The 22,128-nt window shown below is 39.3% G+C and overlaps 1 protein-coding gene across 1 annotated transcript in view; it reads left to right on the top strand.

The window, feature by feature from the left end:
• Positions 1-22,128, top strand: part of ankrd11 (ankyrin repeat domain 11) — a 90,634-nt gene that overhangs the window by 52,656 nt on the left and 15,850 nt on the right. The window contains exons 3-4 of the mRNA XM_086025360.1: positions 12,632-12,777; positions 16,071-16,203. Of these exons, the coding sequence (XP_085881486.1) occupies positions 12,691-12,777; positions 16,071-16,203 (220 nt within the window). The 5' untranslated portion in view covers positions 12,632-12,690. The remainder of the gene's footprint in view (positions 1-12,631; positions 12,778-16,070; positions 16,204-22,128) is intronic.

Raw genomic sequence — 22,128 nt, 5'->3', positions numbered from 1 at the left:
ATTTCTTGAAAATGAACGGACAGACAACTACTTTTCTGTTATTCCGGCTCAAACCTTTTCTCCCCATATATATATGATAAGCCAACAAAGAGCAAATGAATGTTTGGCCTGTATAGCATGGATTTTGGCGCAACGGAACCTTTTGGTTGTAAAAAACTGTCAGTCATTTTAGCTGCCGCCGATACGTTACCTGAAGGTATACCCCCCAAAAACACTTCTTTTTTTTTACCTTTGTAAAGTACTGTACTTTTTAGCAATGTTGAATACCACTTTTTTTTCAGACAGATACCAGTACAACTATTCACTCTTGAGTACTCATCGATATCAATACCAAGTACAGATACCATCAGTATTTATGAGATATATAAAATGGCAATTAACACAATGACAGATAATTGTGAGTGAAGACCATTAAATTAAGTTGTATTGTGTTTCTGACACACCCGGCTTCCTCCCACATTATGAAAATACACGTTACGTCAATTGAAAACTCCAAAAACAAAATTTTCCATAGGTGTAAATGTGAATGGGTTTTTTTTGTAGTTTGCGACCAGTCCAGGGCACACCCCGCTGTCGTCCAAAGTCCGCTGGGAGAGGCTCCAACACACCCGCGACCCTTGTGAGCGGCAGTGCAGAACATGGTTGGATTGCCACCCAATCAAAATATTTTGAGGTCTGGATGACCTTTGCCCTGAGAAATCCCTTGCAACCGGACCCTTCTGAGTTTAATTGAAGATCCCTGGCCTAAATGAAATCATGTGGCCAGTTGACAAACCAAGTTATTGAGATACACACAGATTCGTAAAATTCTGGCTGCACGTTTGCACGAGGCAAAGTGGAATTGATCTTTTAGCTTTGACATGACTCCTCCACTGTTCATGCCATCACACAGATGTAGCCCCAGAGTCTTGTTAGGAAGAAATATGTATTCACTTACCCCATCTCTTCTCTTACATAAAAATGTTTGTGTCACGCCTGTGTTAAAGCTGCACTCTGTTTTGGCCCTAATTGGTATAATTGCATGCATATGCTTTCACTTGTATGTGTCTCAGATGCTAAAATGATACCTTGAACACCGGAAGACTAATTCCCTCTGGGAAGAAGCATGTTCAATTATTGCAGTTTCCATTGTGGAAATGGAGAAACAAATATGCACACACACTCACCATTTATCTTAAGAGATAAACAAATCATCGCTGTCCTATGAAATACACGTATGTCCAATTTTGGATTTTTTTTTTTTAAAGTTCTATGTTAATGCGATGTCTGTAATGTGGAAACACCACTCATGTAAAAACAAGACAAATGAAAAAAACACGGACTTAAGTGTTTTTCACAGGACACAAATGAAATGCTGCTTCAAAATGGCAGTCTAGCAGCTTTGCTTGACATCCGTATAGGCCGGTACGCCTCTAATATTAAACGGCCATCCATCTGTGAGTCCTTTCCTTTCCGTCTATTTTAAAATGTTACCCGTCATTCGTCAACCGTCAGCAAAACAGGCGTCCGTCAGTGACGGATAGACCTACCGGTCCGTCACATAAGCAGAACGGCCAGCTCTGGTTTTAATACTGTATTTCTTGTATTTTTGTATTTGAGTGCATTTGTTTCAGCAACCCCCATTGTTGTGCGAATTAAGTTTGTCCCTTCAGAGTATCCGTAAGATGACCACCCCTTCTCCTCACCCCAAACAGTTGTTATGGTTGCAAGGAACTCACATCTCTGTTGGTTTGCATTCTAAAGATCTTTCCATTAAATGCAGACACATGAGACGGACTAGAGGTGGGCGATATGACGATATTAGATCGTTAAGCGGTATAACCTGTTCACGATCTCATAAAGCCGAAAGATCGTTTGATCGTCTACATGGCACATTCCAAACGGTTTAGCTCTATGGCGGCGCAAAGCCGTTGACGCGTATACCTGAACAACCAATCACAGCACGCACAGTGCACCGTACGTGACACTCCCCGCCTCCCTGTTTGTTTGTATAGCGGGGAGCTATAGCGGAAAGTCACCATGAAGCAGAGTTGGTCCCGAAAGAAACTCCACATTCACAGTGTCGATTTGTTTTGGCTTTTCCTCGGAGGAGAAAGCGCAAACCAGTTATTTGCAAGGTTTGCAGCGACTCGGTTCAAACGTCAGCGTCGACAGCCAAAGCAAACGGACACATGGTAGCCAGAGGCAGCCGCTAGCTCCAAGCTAACACAACCCACGGTAACACTGTCATTTAACAAGAGCACTCCATATGAAAAACACGCAAGCAGTGTAAAGAAGTAACTGAGGCAGTGACTTATTACCTTGCTGAAGACATGATTCCCATTAAAACAGTGGAAAACGAGGGGTTTAAAAGACTCTTCAAAGTACTAGACCTGCGTTACGAGCTGTTTACATTGTTACCTTTTATGTTTACATTCACTGCACATTTTGATAAAAATTGTCACTATTCAAATTAAAACCAGTTCAGAAAGCTTAGCTGACTTAAAATGTCTTTTTTTTTCTTTTAGAGTTTTATACAAATTTTAAATATGTTTTATATGTTTAACATGAGGAAAATGGTCAGAAATGTGCAAATTAGGCTTAAAAAACGATGTAAAAAAAAGAATCATGATAAAATCGTAATCGTGATTTTATTTTTAAAAAATCGTGATATGATATTTTTGCCAGATCGCCCACCTTACGGACATACTGTCAACTACCAATGGGTTGTCAAAAAATATTGGACATATTGCAATTTTTGACTTGAAAGTGGCCCACATTTTGACTTTGGGTCGTGTGTGTAGGAAAACTGATGGTGCAAGTCATTGTGTGGTGTGGTCTCATAAATTACAAGTTGGGTCCTTTACAACACTTGCCCAAACCACAAATTAAAGTCTTTCTCTTCAATTATCTTGTTTATTGATTGCTCCCTTATGTATGCATGTGGCTGGCCACTACCCTCTCGAGGGATTTGTCCCCTAGCTCTTGTGACTTCAATTAGGTCAAGTTTAGCACTTGCTAGAATTGGTATATTATGATTGTATTTGTTTTTTTTTTTGTTTTTGTTTTGTTTTTTACTGTATCCGTGACACTGTTGGTTCTTTCAGTTGTCAGTCATGGACTAACCTGGTAAAATGTTCTGAACATTTTATATCACCATTCTAGATTATCTAGGTGATCAGCATTACCACAGTAAGGTGAAAATAAATCTGCGTTGCATGTACCAAAACATGGAAATAAGTTTAATTTGAAAAACAATAGAAAATCAGCAAGCCCAAGCACTTTTTACACATTGTAAACAGCAGAAACCCCTTCCCCAGTATAAGTTTGGTATAAAACCTGAGGAAATGTAATGTTTACTACAGTGATGAATTTATACCTTATTTTGTCGCCGGTCCTTTCAGTACTGGTGTAGAGTCACTATATGTTGATTCATACTGAGAGTCGTTATTTGAGGTATCCAAAATATTAGGCACTGTTCTCACTATGATGCAGTAGAATGATTTCGACACCACTGCAAACTCTTCCCGCCATGAAAACGGCGCTATTGCTATTGCCATTGAATTCACACTTATCTAATCATGTCAACCTGAACCCAGCATGATGTCCTTTGCAAAGGCAAAATCAACTTCTATTAATAGATACAGCTCTTGTATTTGATCCCACTACATTGTGCAAGTAGACATAATGTTGTGGCTGGCGGGTCAAAATCAAAAATATGCACATGCATTATAATCACACACATGCCATTACTACTAGGACCTTCTCCAGTCTGGCATCACTGTATTCTCTGAGCCGTCTTTAAGGAGGCACCACCCCAAACTCTCTGCTATGCATGCTCTACAGCGACCGGGCTTTCATTCCTTCATCTTTCCATCCTCTCCATCCTGCCCTGCCCAGTGATTTATAATTCATCTGGGAGCCTGACTCTCTCCACCCCTCTGCACCAGGACAGCATTAACATTCTGTTTGGTCCCCAGCTATGCTGCACTCACTTGTGTGTAGGCCACTTAGCCAGTAAGGATCTGTTTGAAATGTTTGTTTTCCTACTTGTATTTGTTGATTCTTTCTCCGTTGTAATCAAATTGCCAGTCTGGATGTCTGCTGCTGGTTATTCCGTTTTCCTATGTCCCAACTCAGCTCCTCTGCCCACCCTTTTCTTGATGAACAATACAAAGTACAAATATATTTCGAAATTGAGCAGCATTGGCTTAGTAGAATTTAACACAATGCATATATTCGGGTTTATATGCAGTAGTAGGTGTATGATTACTGAGAGGTTGAAATCAGAGGATTTGGACAATTTTAAGTTAGAGGGGAAGTCAACCTAAAATGTTTCTTTTAAAGAATATGTTCATATGTGCATTCCAGTTAATATTGTGTTTAGGGAATTTGGGGTAAGCAGTGAAATCCACCTGTTTTTGTACATCTCAGGGGGTGGCCATTTTGCTGTCAACTGAAAATGGCATCACAGTTGCTCAGGGCTCTGTTAACAACGAATCATGGCTCAGCTTCAGAAAACAGGTGAGCCGTGATTGGTTGTTACCTGAGCCCTGAGCAACTGTGATATCATTTTCAGTTGACTGAAAGTGACAAAATGGCCGCCCCTGAGAGAGCTAAAAACGGTTAGGGTTAGTGTTACCCATATTCCACAAACGCAATATTAACCAGAATGCCATGTTTAGTAGACTAGTGAAGGCGCAAAGAACATATTATTTGGAAATAATTTTTTGGGGGTGACGATTACGATTATCAAAATAGTTGTTGATTAATCGACGACTCTAATGTGGTGACGTGAAAAAGACGAGAGGCAGAAAAAAAATAATATCTGCATGATTACTGGGATTTCTCAAAAATGCTGGTCATATATTTAAGATACATCTTTTTAAGACCAAGTGTACAGCACCGGTTTGTTAAAAAAGGAGACCACTCATGAGTGGGTGATGGTGACTTTATTGACGACAGAGGAACTTTGTTTGCGAGTTGGCAACCAAAACAAAGTCACTAATTTTGCAAAACTGACTGCAAGCTGCACTGTTTTTACAGCCATGTTGTTGATGAAAGTAGTGCACAAAAACAGGGCTGTACGTTGAACTACAGAACTTGCATCAGAAATTGTACTGAACAATAACCGGTTAAGTCAATCGATTAACTCAACTATTCACGCAGCTCACGCAGCCCCAGTACTGGCCTTTGTTCATGTTTGCATCAGACAGCCACTTTGGCTAGAGAATTGGAAAATTCAGCTCAAATGAGAAAGTGGAAGCAGATCATATGGCGTTATTACTATCTTTAGTTTTTGTTGACGTTTCATTGGAAGAATTGTTATTGTCACAACATAGGAGGTTACAAAAATAATTATTTGGTGAGTGGCGGAAAGGTCAGAAACGGACGGAATTGTTGTGAATTTGTTCTGCCAAGGCGCACTTCTGAGAATTTTCCCCACCTCGTCCTCGGCTATTTTACTAGCTTATCTGATATGTCTGCATCTGTCTCATCCCTGAGTTGCTAGGCAACAGGCTTTCCATGCGTGTATGCTCTCACACGTTTCTGTGGCAAGAGTGGAGAGAGATGTTGAGAATAGAGGAAAAAGCAGATGAGAGAAAAGTACGCAAAGAGGAGAGGTTAAAGAAATGGGGGGAGGATGAGTCAGAGCACTGATGGAGAGGAGAAAGCCAAAAACACAAAATTGACTCGTGCCTTTCCCGCAGTCTTACTGCTTATACGTACTGTACATATGCGGACGCCGGCCATTATCTTCGTGAGGTCACTGGCAAAGACAGCATGATTTACCAGACCGGCAAGCAGGCTGCAAGCACTGAGCACTTATTGGATGGAACATAGAGACGGACGGACGTGTTCCGAATAGGAAATGCGATCAAGGGAGTGGATTCTCTCGACTTCCATATAGACATCATAGCCAAACAGGGCGCTTACATTTCAAGTTTATGCACACCCCGACACACTGAGCAGGCCATGGAGGGCAATGCCTTCCCATCAAGATGCTTGCTTACAGGTGGCTTCACTTTGCCCCATCCAATGCGACTGCGACATACAATTCAGCGCTCAAGACGTATATGTACTCTAAATGTTGTCTAGGGTTATATTTGCCATGGGCGGCCATTCAAGATTATTGACTGCATGCAGCAATCCCTGGGTGAATAGAGTACAGTATTGAGTTCAGCAAAAATAAGTATAAGGAGGGTTATATTAATAATTAACTCCCCACTCCTGCATTTCATATTCCCCCCCCCCTTAAGACTGAGCTGTAACGACCAGTCAGAGTCCATGTTGTTATGCACCAGCATCTCATGTACTGAAGACACTTCAGTCTGCAGATTTCTGGATAGTCTCTTCCCCCTAGGGCAGACCAAACATGGCTATATGACACTGTACAACGCCGTGTTCTATGCACAGTGCTTGTATACGTTTTGTCATGTGTTCATGTGTCAGCCTTGGTTTCATTTGTCTGCACAGGTCCACAGTGAAATGAATGGGCCCAGGTCAGGGACTGAGCTGTGCTCTCGTTGCCAGGATACAGCAGCTGAGCCTGGCTGCCTCTATTTGCACACCAAACAGGCGAGCTCTCTGCTGCTCTTGTCCCTCTCGAGTTCATTTTCCCCACGCCGCCAAAAGTATTACAAGGCACAAACATACAGAACTATCCGCGCATTTGATCGAATCTTTCATTCGTAATTTCACACATTATTAAATGTTTAACTCATTGTATAAACAGTTAAAAAAAACATTTAGAGCTGTCCCTGCATTATTTTGGACATTTAAAAAAAAAAAAAAAAACTTTGAGAGCTGTCTCTGCATTATTTTGGACATCAGACAGCTGCAAAATAGTATTAGGTATGCTTGGGAGAATGACAATATGAGGCCCGCCATAGCAAAATGAGTCGGAACTCTCACATGGAGATTCTGAGATACGAGGTAATAATGGGTCAAAATTAATCTTTCATCGATTAAACATTTGAGTTTCATGAAATAATCATTGTGAAGTGTTTCAAAAGCACATTATGTAAACGCCACAAAGATGTCAGTAATTATCTCAATACAGCAAAACTATCACTTCATTACTTTGCCGTTGTCATAGATTTCCACGCGGAAAATTTCAAACATAAAGGCGTCAATATAAAGCTGACGATTTTCTATTGCTAATTTCATACTCATGTTAACAATTCGATGTCATTATGAATTAAATTTATGGAATGTACAGGGTATTCTATGAACAATAGCCATGACATGAGCATATGAACATTTGCTACGCAACAGTTCATGACCCCAAAACACTGCCCTCCGATTGGCATATTGCTGTTCGTTCGAGTAGCTTAATGCATAATAATTCCGACATACGCCACCGCACTGCAACAACCCGGCTAACCGCTGTGCTTCCACTGTCAGGGGCAACATGGCCGCCACAGAAGCACACTTTCCCATCAAAGGCAGTACATGGACATTGAAAATAAGTTGCGTAACTTTCTCATTTCTCAAGCGATTTCCGTGAGGTTTTCATTTTGTTGTCAACATCAAACCTGGGGCTGTCAGTATTTAACAAAAATTATAAGAAAAATATAAAACATTTTTTTTAACCTTTGAAAAGTTACTCACAATTCCCTTATAGTAATTGTACGGCATTGTATGCAAACATATGTAGCACAATGTCCCTGGTGTTTTTTTTTTGTTTTTTTTGCCGTCCACCCGCATGGAACTCGCTGATGACTTGGACCCTCCTAGCTTATTGTCAACATAGGCATGCAGTTCAATGGGAGCATGTCCTATTTACCTATTGATATCTTTGGTAATGATGTAACGAGTAGTAGTTGTTAAGATCCTTGGGCGAGAATCAATTAGGTAGCTATAAAAAGTATCGGGCCAAGATTTTACAATTTTTCTTTGTCACTTTCTGAAATAAAAAGACCTTTGGAAAAATATTGGGAAAAAAATCCTCGAATGGGTGAATCTGCATGGGTAGAACCGCAAGTATGCAGAGGTCCACGGTACACACATACCAGTCTGCTGTAAAAATTCTATATTATAATTTAAAAAAAGACTTATGTATGAAATACTTAAAAGGCTTAAACATGGCACAATGTTATACTGGAATATATGTTTTCTGCCAAAATGCAAGTCTGAAGTGTATTGCAATGGAGTATGCAGCTACACACAGTATCAGCAACCATGGCACATACACATGAAGATCAACAAGCCCATCCCTGTATGCAGCTGCTGTGCTGCTCAGCTGTCAGAGTGGAAAATTGGAGGTGTGTTGCCGTGTGTACAGTGCCAATCACGAGATAGGAGTGGCACACGTATGGAGCGAACAACAGCACTTCTCAGCAATGTGATTTTAGATTTTGTGGTTGAATGGTGGTTCGTTGCAAATATAGTATCATGTTTACTCCCTGCCAAAAGTAGTGGAATAATGAGTCCAATTCTTTTATATTGGCTGTAGACTGAAATCAGTTGGGTCTGACATCAAAAGATGAATATGAGACAAGAGGTCAGCTGTTCAGCTTTTACTTCCAGCTTTTACTTTTCGTAGTATCTCTCAGTTGTTTGTTTTGGGGCGTTACTCCCTTAAGCCTACTTTTTTAGCAGGTGAAATGCATGCCTTACTAGAGTAATTTGCAATTAGTGGGGCTGTGGACCCATCTTGGGTGGGTTACAAACAGCTTGTAAAATATTACATTAAAATTTTACAAAACGACGTTACTGTATTCACAAAGCAGCCAAACGACGCACAGTCAACTGCGATTCAAAATTTTAATTGACCAAAACCTCCTTTGTCACAATTTGGTAAGTTTCATTTTTTTGTCAACTTTATTCTGTTGGTTAGTCCACGTTTGGGTGTTATTTATGCAAATTATTGACCAATCTAAAGTGTTGAAAATGGCTTGCTCTATTTGATGTTGCAATGTTAATGGTTGAAAAAAAAAATGTTTTGGGGGTCGCCCAATGTCAGCGATATACAGAGGCAATGAAAAAAATGGCTAGAAAGCGCAGTGCGAGGAGTCTCCGTTGCCGTAATGCACAGGTGCAGCCGGTAAATGGCGCAATCGATCATTGCCAACCGCCTCTCAAAATATCCACACTCTTCTCTTGCTTCACCAGTTTCTTCTCTTTGTGGCAATCTGCTTCTTTCTTCACAATGACACTTTGTTTCTGTGATTTAATAAAAACAAATTTACTGTAGGTTACAGTATATAGTATGTGCAGTCTCAAAACCTGATATAGGGTCACAGTTTTCCCATTGCAGCACACTGGTAGATGCAGCAGTGCTCAATTGTTTGGTGTACGACAAAGTCACCAACTGCATTTTTTTTTTCTTTTTGATCCACTTCGGTTGCATTCGGCCACTAATTTTCTCTTTTTCGCATGTAAGCAACTCTGTGGTATTCATGTTGGTTACACCTCTAACTACTATAAATGTAGCCTCCACAGTTAAAACCTAAATTTGAAACCGAGTGTGGCTATATTTATTGATTGAACAATTAATATAATTAAATAATTAATATAAAGCTTCGCTGGGCTGCTTACGGCACCTGCCTGCGGGGAGTCGGCAGGTCGAGGCGAGATCGGTATTATTTACGCCACAGTAGCTAGCTAGCAACGAACCTTGGCTCACTACTACTATTACTACTACTCCTGCAGCTAAACAACACGTTGTGTAATCACAGCCTCCACTGCGGCGAATAAGGTACACTTCTTAGTAGCGTTCTCACAGAGGGATTACGAGGTGTAATCAACAGACAGAAAGACGAAGAAACCATGCTAATTGCTAGGCTAACCTAATGTTATTGTGAAAGACTAGAATGAAGTGCTTGGGTGACAGAGTACAATATTCAGACATCTCGCTGGATCTGCGTTAAAGCAGAGCATATCGATATTTGAACAGAAAAATAGCAGGCAATTTAATCAGTGATACAAAATAATGCTACATACACAGCTAAACTGGAAATTGTACAGTATCCGTTACATAATTATTGAGGATAACCGATTCAGAAAATGGATTGATAGAGGATAAAGGGTTCACATAACGGGTGGATGGATAGTTTATTGAATACAGAAAGTACTGAAGTGATTTGTTTTAGCATTACAGTCCTGAGTTTTCATTTTGACTTTTGAGAACTGCACAATAAATGTTCTAAAAATTACTTTGTGGTAGAGTTCATCGTTTTATATATATATATGTATGTATGTATGTGTATATATATATATATATATGTATATGTGTATTTTTTTTTTATTTATTTAATCAATTTCTGTCAGAAGCGTTATTTCCATGCCTCTTATTTAGATTGATATCTACATTTGTGCAAAAATATGTATAGTTAGCAGGAGTTTTCATTTGCTGCTGCGTGTCTATTTTATATGCTGAAATAATTTGGAATTTAGCTCACTAGGAACTTCAAAACTGACATATTAATATCATATTGAAAAGGAAAGCAAGCATTCTTTTTAAATGCAACTCATCTTGAATGCTTAGTTTGGAGGTCAGCTATCCCATTGTTTATTTAGCAGAGCAACTAGCCTGCTACTAAAACCTGTGAGAGGTGCATGCTGCAATATGCTGAAGCGCTGGCCTCTGTCTGACCGCAGAGGGAGTGGCTCTAGGAAGATGAGATAATGCAACGTCTGGAGAAAGGTGTGTATGTATGCGTGTGCGCGAGGGTGCGGACGAGAGAAACTATGGCGAGAGGTCGATAGCTTTTCTCGCTTGTCTCTTGCCACTCTTTTCTGCCGTTACCATTTCACTGGCTGGAGCAAACGCCGCTCATGTCTGGCGCAAAGCATTAAAAATGTATGCACGACAATGTTCAAATACTGCTCAGACCTTTTCACATTATGCTTTATGTTAAACAGAATCCAGTTATTTTCTCAATGCGTGCTTCACATGTCCCCATGCTGCTGCTGTCGTCCTAGGTCCATGCTGTAACTGTTTTGTCAAATACAGCATATTGTATTTGTTGACTTTTCCGGTTGATGAGCATTGAATCAATTTGCTGGTTATCAAATCACAAGTCAATTGTATCAAACTCTTCTCGAATTTCACTCATGCAGCAGGGCTTGACTTAGTGCTTAGACAAGTAGTACAACGAATTGTTGAGTTTGCCAGCCAGGAAGCGCTTATTGATTATCAATAAGCAATGGCATCCATCGTGTTGTTGAAATATTACAAAGTAATGCTAATGTCACAAACACGAAAGTCTTCTATGTTTTCACAGACTAGCAGAGTGTTGTTATCGTGATTGTGTTCACCCAGGAGCACTGACAATTGGTATACCAGGTGTCGCATAGCTGAGATCGTTGGTAGTTAACCATGGAAGGTAAGGTGCATGATTGAAGCAGATTATAGCTGTTAATTGCAATTCCGGTTGACAACTTTTTTTTTTAGTATTCAAAACTTGTTTAATTTTATACTACCATTTCAGTGTGCCTTACACATGCTGGTGATTATAAGGGACAGCCATCTTCAATGTTGCAAGTCTGGAACATGACAATCGTCCAGATCTACTTCGGGGAGGCTTTACAATAGCTTGTTTTTCTGGCCGGGGCCTCTGGAACGTAGTTTAGGTCAAGAGGAAGTCGACAGGAAGTGCTATGATTTGGTGTGTCTTGTTGGTCTCTCTTACCATGTACCAGCAAAAGGGGAGCAGTTCAACCTCTGTAGCCGTTAGCGTCTCTTGGTTGGCTGGCTTTCTATTTTGACTTGAGGGGGGTGGGGGGGGGGGCGATATAAATAGCGGTCTTTGAATAGGATAACTGCAGAAAGAAGAGAAGGAGTGGGGGTAGGCGAGATGGAAGCGGCGCCAGCGAGGATAGGAGTGCCAGTGTCTCTGAACAGAGGAAAAAAAACGATACAGCCGTGGTCTCATCTGTTCATTCACTCAGTCACAAGGATGATTATAGTTGAATGCAGTCAAAAGGGAGAGAGCGTGTTACGGAGGAGGGAACTGAGGGATGAAATTCATGATTAATTCATGACCCCGAGAAGCAGAAGACCTCTCCTCTTGAAGGAAGGTAGATTGTTGTCGAATGCAAGCAGAAGAATGGCGCAGCCCTATGACACTTGCTGTACAGTGTGATGTACTGTAATGATCAGCGCGTCTCAGAAATGTTGTCTGCCGCTTATCTCTCTCAATGTATGCGTTATGTGAATTTTTTTGAAATACAATTTAAAACATTTTTTTCAAAAAATAAATAAATAATAATCATAAAAATGCCCCACGTTACTAAGACGTCAGCATTTTTGTATATGGGTTTCATCTTTGGTCCAGGCTACCGAAGATTGGATAGAAAGCTCCAGAACTTCTCAAAAGATAGATTTGTGTTTTTCCAAAGTCTAATTTAAAATGTATACCACGTTTATCTAACTAACATTTGTGTATTTCTAATGTCAGTATTCCGTTGCTGCAGTTTGGGAGAAAAAAAATCCATTGGTTTGCAATGTTATACTATGACGCACATCCCTGCTGATTACGTAATTACGTCTGATTACTTACAAATGTAGGCTTGCTTATCAAATGTTTGAATAGCTTCAGTAGCCAGTGCTTGATGTACTGCCAGTTGGTACCTTGTCTGGCGTGTATCTGAATGTGAAACCTCCAGTGGTCAGGTGATAACCACCTCTTTTTTTCCCTTCCAGACGGTTGATGACGATGCAATGGCAGCGTGAATGAAGCTTGGCGTGGGTAGAGCTGAACGATGCCCAAAGGTGGGGGTTCTAAAACCCCCCAGCTGGACCACTTCCCACTTAACACCGACATGGTGGAAAAGCAGGGTGGGAAGAAGGTAAGCATGATAAAACCGCAGGTACACAAGATTCCTGTTAAAAAAATTTAAAAAAAAAAATGGCACAAACCCGTGCATGATTTATACTTTCCAAAATATACATTTCAAAGCTTCAAGTTTTCCAAGCTTTTGTTATTTAAATTCTGAAAAAAGAAAGCTGACAGGCATTTTGGCCAAAGACTGGCTGTTATCTGTAAGGCCCAATCGAGTAAGGCCCAATCGACTTAATCAGACGATAATAGCTATTTTAAAATCGGCAAAAATTGGCTTTTTTTAATACACATTACAACATAAGACAAAGATAATGACATGCAAACACGAACTCACCCCCCCTTCCTCGCTGTTGTAAAGTTAAACAAATACTAAAGGAATCTAATTCTGTCAAATGTCTTGCGTGTAATTCCTATATTTATTGCTATAACTAGAGGTGCAATGAATTATCACTTAGTTGACACCTGATCGATTATCAAATTGATCGATAATATTTTTTGAGGGCTGGGCGATATGGCTGAAAAGTAACTCACGATATAAGTATTAAATATTGGTCAATATGATTATACATTGATTTTTTTTTGTAATTATTGAACCCGGGGAAAAAGGTTCAATTTAAGTAATTTTATTTTAACATCTAATACTTAATATTAAGACTTAGTCAACGCAACTATAAAAAACTCAAATTAACTGGGCAATACAAAGATTAAATAAACTTTTTAAACAATGTACTTAGTGGGGCTGGGCGATATGACTGAAAAATGTTTCGCAATATAGTAAAGTATGAAGTATATCATATGTCTGTTGCTAATTATTGATTTTTGTAACTATTTACAATTAAAAAAAAACAATTAACTGTTTTTGTGTACATTCTAATGTAGTGTAATGTACAGTTTCTCCTCCACCAGTGCATTGTAAACGTTTATTTGCATTTGATGCTACCTCTAACCAATATTGTTGATATGCTTACATTAGCCTTCATTTAATATACATATAGTGTTAGTGTAATGAACTAATACTCTCTTGCAGCGCATGTTTGAGCATTGACCATCCGTTTTAGAACAACTTTATCTTTTTAGCCGACTCATTATTGCCGAAGTCCGTTCATATTTTACTTTTGGATGGTTCTTTTTTAAATGTTATTTTAGTTCAGTCATGGGAATTTTCTGCCAAATATTAGAATCGGCATTGGCTTGAGAAAGTCAATTTCGGGCTCCTGTCATGTATATATTCACTGCAGGAAGCATTTCCCTAATTTGACACGTGTAGTCCTGGTATTTTCATAAGAGCAGAGGATACCCACTGTTATGATATAAGCAGCAGCAGCAACAAGAGGCAAAGCACAGGGAGGTGCAGTTTATGCAGGCATAGATTTACAACCCTCTGCAAAGGATTGCATCAGACTCTGGCATGGAGGTGTGGGGGGAGGGGGGGCTGAAGCACTCAAGGGTGGGTGGAAAGCAGAGTGAAATGAAAAAAGCAGCATTGCTGAAGACCGCAAGGTGTCATATTCAGGCACACATCCAGTCACATCTTCAAAAATAGATACACAAATATCTTTAAAATGCACCTCTTTTACTTGTTACGTTTTATACTCACTCTTTGCTTCTACGAGCAATAGTTTCTGCTTATAATACAACTTAATGTCCTGGTTCTACATATATCATCGTTAAGGCTTTGTATTGCCTAGTGTAGACTGAGAGCTTGCCCACTGTAGCTGAACGGTGTTGGTGTCTACTGTACCATGACATCATAGTCTTATGACTGGGGCAGGGCAAGGGGGAGGAGTTTAGGGAGCCACTGCATAATTGAAAACATGCCCTTTGGATAGAGACAAAAGCATAATTTGTGTGAAGAGGTGATGTACATGTGCAGAATAACTAACCATCCGGTTCCCAATGTATGAGTCCAGTTGCCTTAGACTGAACTCTGATGCATCCTAAAATATACAAAATCATTTTTTTCCCACTGCCTCTTATATTTGAAATTCTAAACAATTATGTTACTGTTGAGGGTCTTAAAGCGGAAGTCAACCCAAACATATTTTTTTCAAGAATATGTTCCTATGCAAGGCCACTAGTTGATACAAGTTATTCTGATAAATATTGTGGTTGTGGAATAATAGTTAATCCACCCATTTTTAGAAAATGACATCACAACTGCTCCGGGGTCAGGTAACGACCAATCACGGCTGACCTGTGTTCTGAAGCTGAGCCGTGATTGGTCGTTACCTGAGCAGTTGTGATGTCATTTTCAGTCAGACAGAAGTGACAAAATGGCCGCCCCCTGAGATGACTTTAAAAGGGGGTGGATTTTGCTGCTTAACTCATACTCCACAAACATCAAATCAATCAGAATGTGGTGTTTCAAATTGTGGGCCTGCTGGGAACATATTCTTGAAAAAAATGTTTGGGTTGATTTCCACTTAACCAACTGGAAGTATTGCTTATGTATTAGTTTACGTTTCATATTTATTAGTCGTATATCATCAGTCAAAAGCCTGAAAGACATGTCATGTTATCATGAACATCTGTATTGGGAATTTTTTTTACCACAATCTGTAACTAAAAGGATACAAAAAAGATTGTCACAATAATTGCCTGCCGTAGTAAAAGGAATAGTAATAATTGTGCCCACGTTTCTTCCCACACTTGTCACCTTTGCAGGTGAAAAAAAATATTGTCGTCACCTGGGCTGACTTATATACCATTGTAGTAGGATTATAACGAAAACCGACTCGAATCAGAAATCAGCTTTGATTTAAAATATGTGAGTGCATCCGTACACAAACTAATGACTCGGTCTCAATATAGCTTGAACCGGTCAAAAACCAATTCATATCGGCTTGATGTTGATCATGTTTGTTGCTTCATTGAACTGAAATAAGTTGAGTACTTTGGGTTTTGCAGATATTTGACATGTTGTTACCTGTGAATAGTAAACGTGAAAAAAGTTACAAATACACTTCTTTGTCTGACAATTGCTAATGTAAAATGATTGTCGACTTTGACAAATAAACTCATTGCATCATAGCCTCTCGAACTGAGCCGTGTGTGGGATTTATTTTTTTTTCTTCTTTACCCCCTCCAAAACTCTCACACAAAATGACACCTGAACTCAAAATAATCCAGGCAGGGAATGTGACGAAGTTCGGGGTGGCTGCATCTATTTCTTTCTCATCCAAAATATTTTACTCTCTACTTTTAAAAATCGAAACCACTCAAATGGCATTAAAATGTACACTTTCCAATATTTTTCTTATATTCTGTGGTCATTAACAATCCGATTGATGTCATTGACAGGAAAAAGTGTTGTCAAATAAGACTCCCAAATTGGATCGCAGCGATGGGGTTAAAGAGATGAAAGAAAAGGCATCGAAAAGAAAACTGCCATTCACAACCGGAGCAAATGGAGACCAGAAAGATTCTGACTCAGGTAAGAGATTATATTATATTACATCTACTTGAAGTCATATGGAATATTTCTGACAATGCAAGAAACATCATATTGCTGACAAAATGTATTTTTATTTTTTTTTCTCCCCACTTAATTGAATAGCTATGACAAGGTTCTTGCCAATGCCAAAACAAAATTTGGTACAGTCAGTTTGGTAATATGAAGACCTGATCAAGAAAAGTTTTATTCTGTGTTTATTTTGAGTATGCAATACTCATTCATGCATTGATTTTTGACATGTTTTGACAGGATCATAGCTTTTACTCTGGTAGTAGTCCTCCATACACTGTGGTAATGGTTTGGGCCTCACGGACTAAAAGGCTAGTAGCTATATTGACCAGTTAGCTGTAAATCTGTGCTAAACTGGGGGTGTGTTTTCATATCATCGCACTTTTGATAGCACAAGGGCTGATTTGTGTAACATACTAACCTGACCAGGCCTGGCTTTGGTAAGGCTCGGCTTTGTGTTTTCTTTAATTAGGAAAGGAAAGGACTACTGCTTGTGCTTGTTTGACTTTGGGATTTGAGGGGTTCAGGATTTAGTTTGTTAATAATGTTCCAGCTCAGAGGCTTTGCTAACTGCCTTCATCATCTGCTTTAGCTGAGTAGCTACTCTGCTTTATCTGTAATTCTGTAATTACACTTTTGAAAAGCTTTCCATTCCAGTCAAGAATGGAAAATTGTATGCTTATTTGTGTGTATGCACGTATATGCATGTCTTTGTGCGCTCTTAATGTTTTCGGTCAAGATCTGTATCAATTTGCTCATGCTTTAAAGTTGTAACTCATGAGTGCTAATTTGATTAGCATTCTGCTGCCCACAGTGTTGTGTGTTTGTATCACATTTGCAGCCTCAGATTTTCTCTTATAATGTGGAATTTGAGCATGTCCACATGTTCAGGTCATTGTCACTACACAGGTATTTTCCGATTTGCTGCCCTTTGTTGATGCTTAAAAGAAAGGCCATAAATCCACGAGGGGGGTGTGAACATTAATCTGAAGAACAATATCTTGACTGCATTTAGGATGTTAATGTCCTGCAGATTGAGCTCCATTATCATTCAGCCACTGATCAAAATTTTCTGTAAATTTACATAATCTATAAATATTAAATTAGCAATGTGAGGAAAGAATAGCAAAAGGGCCATCTTTTCAGTCAAAATCTCTTTAATTTTCTTTTAAAAAAAAAACAAAAAAAACGTGGAATTGGCACTTAATATGCCTCTAAAATCCTCCAAACTCAAAATAAAAAACAATTGATGACAAAAGTACATAACCTATTCCACTGCCTCTCCAAAACCTGAGCCATAACACACACAATGGGTGATCTGGAACTACAGAGGGGTCCTAAGTACGGCAAATTAGGACAAAAGTTGGTAGGTGACGTTAAAACATCGATTGAATATTCACATATAGACATCTATAAAATGTTTTATGAGTCGATATTTGTCTTGAAAAGACTTTTTTAGGCACAGGAATTCCACTGAACGTTGCCAGTTTTCTGCTAGTTTAGTCAAATTCTCAATGACTTTTGGGTAATATGCATCAGCTGAGGGGTTACAGATACGGACTCGGCTGAAGTGTTGAACTAGGACACAAACTAGGGGCGACAGAGCACTTGGGAGAGAATTAGGACACCCTACACACTCGTACCCTTGAGGAGAATGCGCAATTGTGGGCAAAAGGGTGCAAGTGGGGATATTGGGCCATAGAATAGGGCTGGGTATGGATTAAAATTTCTGAATCGACTTTATTTCGATTGACTAGAGTTCAATTCAATTCGATTTTGATTTTTTTCCCCCCGATTCTGTTCAATTCAAGCCGATATTGATTCATATACATATTTGTGGAACATCAATTTTGCTTAAATTTCAAGGAAATGATAAAAACTCCACACACAATTTGGCCTTAAATCTTGGCAAATAAACTTCGCAATGGCATAATTTTCTGAGCCCGTGCAGAGCTTGAAGGTATCTTGCAGTCAAATGCAATGTCTACCTGCATTTGAATTAGCTCGGATGTCTTGGCTAGCAATTCAGACAGATGTCTGGAGAAGTGGTTACGGAGATAGTTGTCGGAATACGCCAGCTCATTGAAGGGTATAATGCTGAATGGTCTTTTTCTTCTTATTTCTTTCTGTGTCGGTCTCTAGTGGCACTAAAAAGTTTGGGAATCACTGCCTTTATTAAAAACCCACTCCCGTGTCACCCTCTCCTGTGAACCTTCCTTAAACTTCTCCATTAGTGATAGCATCCTGTTACTAAGGTCATCAGCCCCTTCCAATGGCTGCAAATCTGCATTCCATCTAACTTGCTAGGTTTTTATTTGGCTATGATATTTAGTCATGGTACAACTATTATGTTCAAGTATATGTGCTGAAGTAAGGTGTGAGCTGAGACAGTGAGTGAGTTTTTTGAGAAGGTGATTTACGCTGATCTGTTGCCCACACATTGTTCCACTTAGGTGCCTTTGACATTCAAACATTTGTCCTTTTGTTTCTGTCCCTTGCTCTGATACAACCTGTAGTATTTCTCATCACATGGCTCGATGTATACATATGTGCAGCATGAGTCTCTAATTCAGTGCAAAGCATTGAAAAAAAAAAAAACATCCTGCTAGCCATTTCCTGTCTCTTCTGCCTTGACTTCCTGTTTTCACAGATTGAGTTCCCCAAGCAAATCGTTGTCTAACTATGAAGTGGCGCGGTCGGGCATAAGTGGTCAAGCTGGTTAAGGCGGTTCTTCACGGCAGAAAGTGTTACCTAGCTAAGCCTGTGTTTGTGCTGGCCTACACTTGAGTTTTGCTATTGAAAGCTCACATGTGTTATCACAAGCGTTGAACAAGTAATCAAGTTCAAATAGACATGGCAATGTAGTACAATGCAATTTTCAACCCACAAAGTCTGCAATTTGGGGGTTGGAGGGGGTGGGGAATTGCTTAATTCTGATTGGTCAGTAGACTATATTGTTTATATATATATATATATATATATATATATATATATATATATATATATATATATATATGCTCAGTACATTTTATTTAGTTATTTATAGTGTCTAGATCAGTTCGGTGCTTAAAAAGAGCAGTTTACATAAAGCCACTGATTTGTTTGCATTGTTGCGTTCTGACTTGTGACTCAATAGAAAGTATATATGCCTTTGAGTATTGCTATTTTACCTATCTTTATATGTTATTAGTACTACAGCGTTTGCGCGTGCATATTCGATGGATGGATGGATGCATAGTTACATACATTTTATTGGCTGAGAAACTTAGTGTGGGGATGGTTATGTAAACTATTAAGTGCAGAGCGGTTTACACAGACACATTTTTACAAATGGTGTAGTCAGATACTAAATTTGTTTTATTAATGATGGATAGGCAGGCAGCCCAGAGACCCAACTATTCGTATTGAAGCCATTAAAAAGTCAATTTTCCATAATTCGTCCCCTTAAAGTCATTTGCAGAATGTTGTATTTGTCTGCCGTATACTTATTTGAATGCCATTCAGTTTAACATGTTATTCATCACTGTCTAAATTGGCCATCTTCAATATATAAGATTATATAAGGGATTTTTATTCATCAGCATTTAGAAAATGACGAACTCTTTAAAGAGAAGGTCAACCCCAAAATTTTCTTTCCAAGAATATGTTCTATGCAGGCTCTCTAGTCAAAACAGAAAACAGGTGAGCCGTGATTGGCCTGAGCAACTGTGATATCATTTTCAGTTGACAAAACCTGAAATGGATAAAAGCGGGTGGATTTAACTGCTTAACTCATATTCCACAAATGCAATATTCATCAGAATGCCATGTTTTTGACTAGTGAATGCGCATAGAACATATTATTGCAAAATAATTTTGTTGGAGTTGACTTCCCTTTTAAATGGCTTAGGGTTATTACTGTTTAAAAATACTGCTTATGTAATTCTCATTAATTGACCATTTGGTGTGGTATTCTATCCCAGCTGCACTTGGATTTGTACGACAGTGATTCAAATCATCAGATTTACAGACTGGTAGCTGCTTTGCTTTCATCCCAGTGTCTCAAAGTGTTAGATTTGATTTCCTCTGTTTTTGTGCATCAAGTAATTTCAGCGGCTTTGGGGCTGGCAGTCTTGTAACATCAGAAAGCGCTAGCGTAGCACTTTTTCTGTTCTGCTGCTCCCAAAACATGTTTTGACTGCTTCTGTGGTTCCCCCTGTTCAAGTATTGGCAGAAGGAATGTGTCTAAATGGCGACTGCTTTAGAGAGCATCTGAGGGTTTATCAAAAGGGGGTGGGAACTCATGAGTTGAAAGTGTTCACAGATGTTGCTAAAAGTTAATCAGATTTTAACCTGTGACTTGAATGTGTCCCATTTCCTAAAAATAAAAACAAAACTTACTTTTCTGAGGTGTAATTGCTGACTCTAGCCTAATCACTTCAGTGCTTGTGGCCACAGGCAGCATTGCTGTGTTGTAACAAGAAAAGTCACAAGAAAATCAGGCTCAGACAAGTCCATGGTGTTTCTGCAGATGCGTGTTTGAGTCTGAAAATGTTTCTGACTTTGTAGTTGGATCATACTCATTTGTAATGTTTTGTTTGCTCAAAGATCAGATGTTACAGTCGTCATGAGTAGCTGGAGTCCTATCCAAGCGTCATCAGATGGTATGTTGCTGCTGAAAATAATTGCAGGGTGTGCCTTTGTGTAGAGCAGCTGCTTTTGTCCCATAGCAGAGTCTCCATTCAGACTGGCAGGCAGGCATGTGGTGACCTTGGCAAGACTGTGTCGAATTGAGTGTACTGTACACCAACTATATTTCGTAATAACTGTGGTTCTGCCAAGTCACACCCTCTTCCTGACTTCAACCGATTGGCTTGGAAACATAAACATGCAGCCTGATGGGCCTGTTGAGGCCTCACTTTCTAAGAGGCAAATGGGATGTAAAAACCCTACTGCAACTACTGTTTGTGATTTAAAAACAAAAAGATTTTTTTTAATTATAATTTTATGTTGCGCTTTTAGGGTCTATTGTAAATTCTCAGTATTCATATTTGCTCACTTCTAGTGATTAAATGGTATACAAATTAAAAATCTCGATTTTAGTGACCAAAATGGTTACAAAAGAAATCCAGCAAAAAGCAAATCACAGACAATTAATTACAAAAAATGGAATCTGCAACCCAGTTCCCTTTTTGAAATTGTAATACTATATTTTACAGATTGGGCGTACTATGTTATTAGGTGCAATATGAACTGGTCTATTTTGAAATAGAGCGAAGAGGGGGTCCTCTGACAGTTGGAAAAAAAAAGTTTGAACATTGCTAGTCAATTTGGTGACCAGTGGTTGTGTTATTCATATGGCTAATGCTAAATGCTATCTTTGTTGACAGTTCAACATATATAAAAAAGTCAACGCACTCACCATTATCCAACTTTTTTTTTGCACGATTCCTGCAGCTATTGGAAGATGGCTGTGTCGTTTACCACTCGCCGGTATGGTCCCACATTGTAACTTTGGAAATATGCCACCAGAAAATCTCAGTTTGTGTTGGGTCTAACCAGCGACTACAGCATTGGCCTAGTAGGACTACATTTCCCTTATTCTTAAGAACAGAAGCAAGAAATAGTCTATTTGTAGCATGACAAAACACGCCTGCTAGCAATCAGATACGGATAAGAGTGAGAAGGCGAACATGAATGTTAAAAGTAAATAAGAAGCCATCAACCTCTGTTTACATTTTGGTCCCACAGACCGCAATGATATTGTCCCACATCGTAATTTTGGAAACGCACCGCCAGAAGTAGCTCGCATTAGGCTTGTAGAACTACATTTCCCATGATTCTCAGACACGAAAGCAGGGAGTAGTTCTAGATCCTGCATGACGAAAACAGACGCCTGCTACCAATTAGATGCAA

The sequence above is a fragment of the Filicampus tigris genome, chromosome 3 (genome assembly GCF_054856515.1).
Source record: "Filicampus tigris isolate MCC_2025a chromosome 3, RoL_Ftig_1.0, whole genome shotgun sequence".
NCBI classification, from domain to species: domain Eukaryota; kingdom Metazoa; phylum Chordata; class Actinopteri; order Syngnathiformes; family Syngnathidae; genus Filicampus; species Filicampus tigris.
The sequence above is the reverse complement of the archived record's forward strand: the minus strand, read 5'-3'. Positions and strand labels throughout refer to the sequence as shown.